Below are 7,272 nucleotides of genomic sequence, written 5' to 3'. Positions count from 1 at the left end.
ATTTAAACCCAAGTGGGGGCTTGAATTTTTTGAATTTCTGATTATCCAATACAAATTTTAGAATTTAAAAAAAATGTCCGATTTGAAAAAAAAATTTGAAAAAATCAAAATCGTTTCAACTCGATTTTTGCACTAAATTTTCAGAACTTTTTAAAGTTTTAGAATTAAAAAAAAACGGAATTCAAATGTTACACAAGTTTTCCATAAGTACAAAATATGAATTGAGATATTTAAAGAATAGGGCAAAGTTAGGACAAGGTTAGGGCAGAATATGTGAAAGATCATAAGACAATTAGGGGGTAATTAGGAAGTGTTAATTGGGCTCCGAGAAAAAAACCTTTGGGGACAATTTTTGGTATGAAAAATGACAAAAAAAACGGCTTAAAAATCCCCAGATTCCACAAATTATCTGCGTCTCCTCCTGTCCACCACTGGCACCCGTCGTCTCTGATTTCCACGTCCGACCCATCGCATCGGCGGCGATTCTGGAGACTCCAACGCCCTCAAATTCGCCTCTTCCACTTCAAACTTTTGGCGCCAAATCGATTTGATGTGAAGGGTATCGCTGACGAATGCAGAGGACAACCATCCGGCGGTCAAGCAGCCCTGAAATTCATATTTTGGGACTCTTGGACTGGAAATAGTTCCTGAAAATGCTGACTAATGAAACTTTCCGGGGTGAAAAATCACCAAAAATCCATTTTCAGCACTAAACATGGCTGAAAATCACTTCCTTACACAGTAAATGAGGACGTATTTGATTGCGGACAACTCTTGAATCAGCATACAGTTTCCGAGCATCGTTCTGCTGGCATTGGATGGATTCCAGACACTCCAATGATATAGTGACCTGAAAAAAAAAGCCGGAATGTCCAGAAAATCAGGAAAAGTTCTAGATTTGACATCGAGACTAATACATTTCGCAGAAAAATTGAAAGTTCTAGCACAATTTTGAGGTTAGAGACATAGACAACGAGACACTATGCGTCTCTAGCCTCCCAAACTTTAAATCTTTATATCTCGGGTTCTAGATGAGCTAGACGTTGGGTTTTTTTAGAAATCTTTAAATACTGAAATTTCCATCAAAACTCTACATTTTGCAAAAAGAATGAGCTTTCTAGCTCAACTGGGTGCCGAGATACAGCGCTTTGAAGATTCAATGCCTGCGTCTCTCTTACAGCTGCGCGAGAGACGCATGGTGTCTCGTCGTTTGGCGTCTCTCGCCTTTTAAACTTCAAATGTCCCATATCTCGGCTCTCAGACAAGCTACAAAGCTCAAACTTTCACATAAATACATGATTTTCGAAAGATATTCTTAAACTAAATAGTTTTTCGAAAATCTAAAGTTTTGAAAAACAGATATCTTGGATTTCATCAAAATTGTACTTTGGGCATGTACTTTGTTAAAATAACAAATTCGTTGATTTCTGTGAGCAGAGATACAGCGCTTTGAAGTTTCGAAGGCTAGAGACGCAGACAACCAGACACTCTGATTGTCTGCGTCTCTCAAAACTTCAAATGCCTTCATCTCGGCTTCTAGAGAAGCTAGAAAATTGATTTTCGGACCAGTTTGTAGGGAATTTAACGTTTTTTTTCTGAAAATTGAATACTTTAGAAATTGAACTTCATATAGTTGGGGAAAATTCCAAATAAAATCAAAACTTCAAAACTCAAAAAACCAATTTAAAACCAGACTGAACTTCCTTCAATTATGTTGAAGATACTTCTTTCTAGCTCGTTTGAGAGCCGAGATACAGCGCTTTGAAGTTTTGAAGGCTAGAGACGCAGACAACGAGAAACTCTAACTGTCTGCGTCTCTCAAAACTTTAAATGGCTTTATCTCGGGTTCTAGACAAGCTAGAAGAATGATTCTTGGTGGGATTTGTAGGAAATTTCGAATGGTATTTTTTAAAAATAGTTTGAAAACTACTTTTTTGATCTTCCAATCTCTAGCTCGTATGGGAACCTAGAATTGGCCCACATTGTGTGCCAAAAACTGCTATTTTCGGATTATTTTTGGCATAAAAAATCTCGATAAACTTGATTTTTTGCTGATAAATAGCTCTGAAATTCCAAAAAAAAAAAAAAAAGACGAACTTGTTGTACAAAGTGTCGCGTAGACGAATGGAATCCATTTTTGTCTCGATTCGCTGGCCATATTATTCAACATCGTTCGACAAAGAAAACCGCCAATGAATTGAACGAGTCCGGCAATGGGAAGTTCCACAGTCTCTTGATAGAGACACTTTTGAGAGTGGACCTGAAAAAAAATGATTTTTAAAAATTAGTTTTTTTTAGAGTTGTAAATTTGAAAATTCAACTTTTAAAAAACTTTTTTTGGATGTTTTCTGAATTTTTGAAATTCTAGCTTTTGGTTTTTTTTGGACACTTTTGAAAAACTTATATCTGTGAATTAAAAAAAATGGATACCGTAAAACCTGTATTAGAAGAGCCCCTGTAATAAAAGGGCCCTCCTAGCGGGGCTTGGAAAAATAGAAGGGTCCCCTGTAATAGAAGGGCCCCCATTCAAAGTGTGTTCCGAAATCAGAAAATTTCCGTACTGTTTCAGTGAAAAATATTCCTGGAACCCCACAATTTAATAGAAATTTGTTGAAACTCTATTTTTCGATAAAAATCTTGCTAAATTTTGGTGAAATTGACAGATTTTCATGAATTTTAGAATTAAAGAAAAAAAACTGGTCGGAAAAATAGAAGGGCCCTCCTGAGGTACCTTGGAACAATAGAGGGTCGGCCCTTCTAATACATGTTTTACGGTATTTCGAATTTTTGGATTTTGTGGATCATTTCGATTTTCTGAACTTTTTGAAACCAATGAAATTTTCATATTTTCAGATTTCATAGCTGTTGGTTATTTTTGATGTTTAAGAATTTTGAACATTTTGAAAATTCAAATCGACTAAATTCAAAGAACCTAAGAAATCCAAAAAACCTGAAAATCTTAAAAAAAACATTTTCATTTTTTAGGATTGCTAAGTTTTTTGAATTCTTTGAACTTTTTGAAAATTAGAATTCGAAATTTTGAAAATCGTGGGAATCTTCAAATATTGAAAAAAATCCGAAATGTCTGAAATATCTAAAAAAAGATCCACAAAATCTCAAAATCGTAAAAATCGAAAAACTAAAAATCCTGAAACCCTTCTATTTTTCCAAGGTACCTCCGGAGGGCCCTTCTATTACGGGGCCCTTCTATTTTTCCCAGCCTCTCTCGGAAGGCCCTTCTAATACAGGTTTTACGGTAATTTAAAAAATTCGAAAATTTTGAAAAGTCTAAAAAACAAAATTCTGAAAATCCTAAAAATATATTTAAATAAAAATTCTGAAAAATTCCAAGATTTAGAAAGCTCTGAATGACCTAAAAAATCAATATCATTTCAGATCATTTTTTAAAGATTTCTGACCTATTTCTAAGCTAATTTCATCGCTTTCCATCTCAAAAATTTTCAAAATTCTCTCACTTACCGCCAATCCCGTCCATTGGTAAACACTCAACCACACCAGATCCGCATAAATCACAGCGAACAGCGCGCCTGAATAGTGTAAAAGTCCCAAATGGACCACATCGGATTTCACAAGCTTCTCCTTAATACATTCTTCCAGAATGATACACGAATTGTCTGCACCGCCCTGACTGGTCACTTGAACGAGACGTTGATGGATCAGAATTGCGATGAACATTGCCACGTGGCCGTAGTATTTACAGACGGCAGCTGAAAATGGGAAAAATTTTAAAAATTCAGAAAATTTAGAAAATTCAGAAATTCAGAAATTCAGAAATGCAGAAAGCCTGAAATTCTTAAATTCTGAAAATTCTGAAATTCAGAAATTCAGGAAATTCTGAAAACTCTGAAATTCAGAAAAACGGAATATCTGAATTTCTGAAATTTTGAAATTCTGAAATTTTGGAATTCTGAAATTCTGAAAAATTCTGAAAATCAGAAATTCTTAGATTTTTTAAATTTTCAGATTTTTCGAGTTTTTGGAATTTCTGATATTTAAAAAGATTTTAAGATCATTCGGATTTTTGGATTTTCAGGTATTTTTGGATATTTTGGATTTTCAGAATTTTTGAAATTCTGAAAATTCTGAAAACTCTGAAATTCAGAAAAACGGAAATTCTGAAACCCTGAAATTCGTAAAATTCTGAAATTTTGAAATTCTGAAAATCAGAAAATTTATTTCGAAAAAATTTTCAGCTAGAAACGCTGAAAACAACAGGAAAACGACTGAAAATCCAGGTTCAAAATGTTGTAAGCGCGCTCCATTGAGAATTCTCTCGTGTAGTCCACTCGGACAATCATTTTTGACAGCTTGAATTTTGTCAAAAATTGATAAAAATTCCAGAGAATTATTCGATTTCAGCAGATTTCCCACCAATTTCAGCCAATTTCAGCCGAATCCCTTACCTTCTTGATAGACACAGCAGCACATGACCATCACGCTGATGAACTCGTTGACTTTCATTTTTCGATTCTCGTCAGTCATCGTGAAATCCATTACCTGGAAAGATAATCGATTCTTGTGGCTTAAAAATCGATATTTCCAAGGATTTTAAGCCAAAAATCGATAATTCGTACCCGTCGCATCCGTTGCCGATACTGAACGCCATCACGGTGTAGGTCAAACACGTGTGTGCCGGTAGAAGCCATTCTTGTTTCAGAAATTCCGTGATTTCTTCCATTTTTTTGACTGAAACAAGAAAAATCTAAAATTTAGAGTGAAAATCGGCCAAAAATGACCGGAAAATGATGAAAAATGGCCGGAAAAATTTCGATTTGCCACGAAGAGTGCATTTTTTGGCGGAAATTTCGGTAGATCAAAAATTGGGTTGATCAACAATTGTTTGTTTCGAAATTTGAAAATTAAAAAATTTAGATGTTCTGAAATTCTGAAATTCAAAAACATCCAAAAATCTAAAAATCTATAAACCCTAAACAATTCCAAATGTTCCAAAAAATTTTTTCAGGAAATTCCAAATTTGAAAATTCAGAAATTACTAAGAAAATCTGAAAATTTTGAAAATTCTAAAAATTCTGAAAATTCTAAAAATCCTAAAAATCCTGAAAATTCTGAAATTCTCAAAATTCTAAAAATTCTGAAATTCTGAAATTCTGAAATTCTGAAACTCTAAAAATTCTGAAATTCTGAAAATCCTGAAAATTCTGAAATTCTGATATTCAGAAACTCAAAAAGTCAAATTTTGAAAAATTCAAAATCTAGAGATTCAAAACTTCTGGAATTCGGAAATTCTGAAATTCTGAAATTCTGAGATTCTGAGATTATGAGATGCTGGAATTCTAAAATTCTGAAATTCTAAAAAATCTAAAAATTTCGAGAATCCAAAAATTCTAAAAATTCTAAAAAACCTAAAAACCCTAAAATCCTAAAATTCAAAAAATTCAAATTTTCCAAATTTTCCTAGAAATCCGAAAATCTCAAGATCCTTCGAGATCCCAGATATTTTTTTCCTTATTTTTTTTTGGAAATCTAGAAAATCGAAATTTTTGAAATTTTCGATTTTTTTTGGTAATTTGAAAATTCAGAAATTCCGCATTTCCTTAAGATTTTCAGATTTCAAGATTCTTCCAGAACTTTCAAAAACAAAAAACATCAAAGTTCATGAAAATCAACAAAACTGGAAATAAAAATCATAAAAAAATTGTTCCGAAGAAACTACGAAAATCTTTTTACAACCTCTCCCCCCGATAACGTTTTCGTATATAAAACAACGAAAAGCAAAACGGAACATTTGCAGAAAACGCAAAAATATGAGCAACTTTTTGATTTTTTCCATTTTTCTTACTGTATTTCTGGTTACTGTAGTTGATGGAACTATTACTTTTGATGATGACGATTCCAGTGGTGGATGTGATGATGATAATGGCGATGATGGTGGATTGATTCTTGGTGGAGGTGGAGGAGGTACAGTAATCCTTTTTTGGAATATCTGGTGTTTTCGAATTTTTTGGCTTCTCATGTTTTTTAAAAGACCAGCTTGATTGCCGCGCCTCTGGCGCTTCAAACAGCCGGCTGGTGCGCCTGCGGCGCGAAACCAAGGAACGTCTCCAGAAGGCTTCAAAATCGAAGTTTCGAAAAACGAAAAGTTAGGGAATCATCGCGCTGATATTTTGAATTATCTGTGAAAACTTGAGAAATTTTGGTCTACTGGTGTCTTCGCTAGGGCCGGTGACAGGGAACAAGCGGACACACACACACACACACACAGAATTTGGTGATTATTAATAGTAAAGATTTTTTGGATATATATATGGATTTTCAGAATTGAAAAAAAAAACATTTTCTTATTTTTTCTCTGGAATATTTCAGTACCTAAATGTCTGAATTTCTGGTTTTTGAATTTTTAGAATTTTATCAAATTTTCAGACTTCTCATCTTTCTGGAAATTCCGGATTTTCATGATTTTCAAGATTAAAATTTTGGAACTTCAGAGTATTAGATCTTTCATATTTTGAAGATTTTTAGAATATCAAAACTTTCAAATTTTAAAAATTTTCAACTTTTGTGTTTCAATTTTGAAATTTTTGAAACTTTTCTGAAAATACTCTGAATTCCCAACAAATTCGTCTAAAAATCACGTTTCTAGCTCTTCTAGATACAGACATTAGAAATTTAGGAGAGACGCAGAAACATAGACCGTCTCGTTGTCTGCGTCTCTGGCTTCCAAAATTTTAGATGTCTTGCCTCGAGAAAAATCTACATGTTGGTTATCTAGAAGTCGAGATACAGCGCTTTGAAGTTTCACAGGTTAGAGACGCAGACAACGAGACACTCCAACTGTCTACATCTCTCCTGAACTGACACATTCCTGTTCAATTTTCATCCTTCTAGCTCATCTAGGAGCCGATGTACAGCGCTTTGAAGTTTTGAAGAGACACGGAGAAGCGAGAGCTCCCTGAAGAGACGCAGACGACGAGACACTCTGCGTCTCTCACCTTCTAAACTTCTAAGCGATGTATCCCAGCTCCTAGAGCAGCTAGAAATCTGACTTTTGTGTTGAAATCATCCTGCTTTTTTATAGGATACGATTCCTGTGAAGGTGGAGATGAGCAACAAATCATTTTGATCGGACAGGCCCTCGGAGGTGGTGGTGGAGGTGGTCATAGAGGTCATCACAGAGGACATCGACATGGTGGAGGACATCGTCATAGAGGCGGGCGTGGTGGAGATTTTGTAATTGGTGCCTCGCGAGGATGATAAAAATCGATTTATTTGATTATATAAATACATTTTTCT

General features: G+C 34.5%; 2 protein-coding genes across 2 annotated transcripts; one reads left to right on the top strand and one right to left on the bottom strand.

The window, feature by feature from the left end:
- Positions 1-405: 405 nt before the first annotated feature.
- Positions 406-4,699, bottom strand: CBG26160 (the record flags this gene model as incomplete). The annotated part of the gene is made up of 6 exons (XM_045241756.1): positions 406-606; positions 789-850; positions 2,098-2,260; positions 3,481-3,728; positions 4,425-4,543; positions 4,596-4,699. 6 exons carry the CDS (start codon positions 4,697-4,699, stop codon positions 406-408), a joined length of 897 nt encoding a protein of 298 aa, XP_045100102.1.
- Positions 4,700-5,786: 1,087 nt separating this feature from the next.
- On the top strand, positions 5,787-7,233 carry CBG18420 (the record flags this gene model as incomplete). The annotated part of the gene is made up of 2 exons (XM_002646730.1): positions 5,787-5,940; positions 7,058-7,233. 2 exons carry the CDS (start codon positions 5,787-5,789, stop codon positions 7,231-7,233), a joined length of 330 nt encoding a protein of 109 aa, XP_002646776.1.
- Positions 7,234-7,272: the final 39 nt, after the last annotated feature.

This window comes from Caenorhabditis briggsae (genome assembly GCF_000004555.2).
Source record: "Caenorhabditis briggsae complete genome, chrII, whole genome shotgun sequence".
In the NCBI taxonomy this organism is placed as follows: domain Eukaryota; kingdom Metazoa; phylum Nematoda; class Chromadorea; order Rhabditida; family Rhabditidae; genus Caenorhabditis; species Caenorhabditis briggsae.
This window is presented reverse-complemented; position numbering and strand designations above follow the sequence as displayed.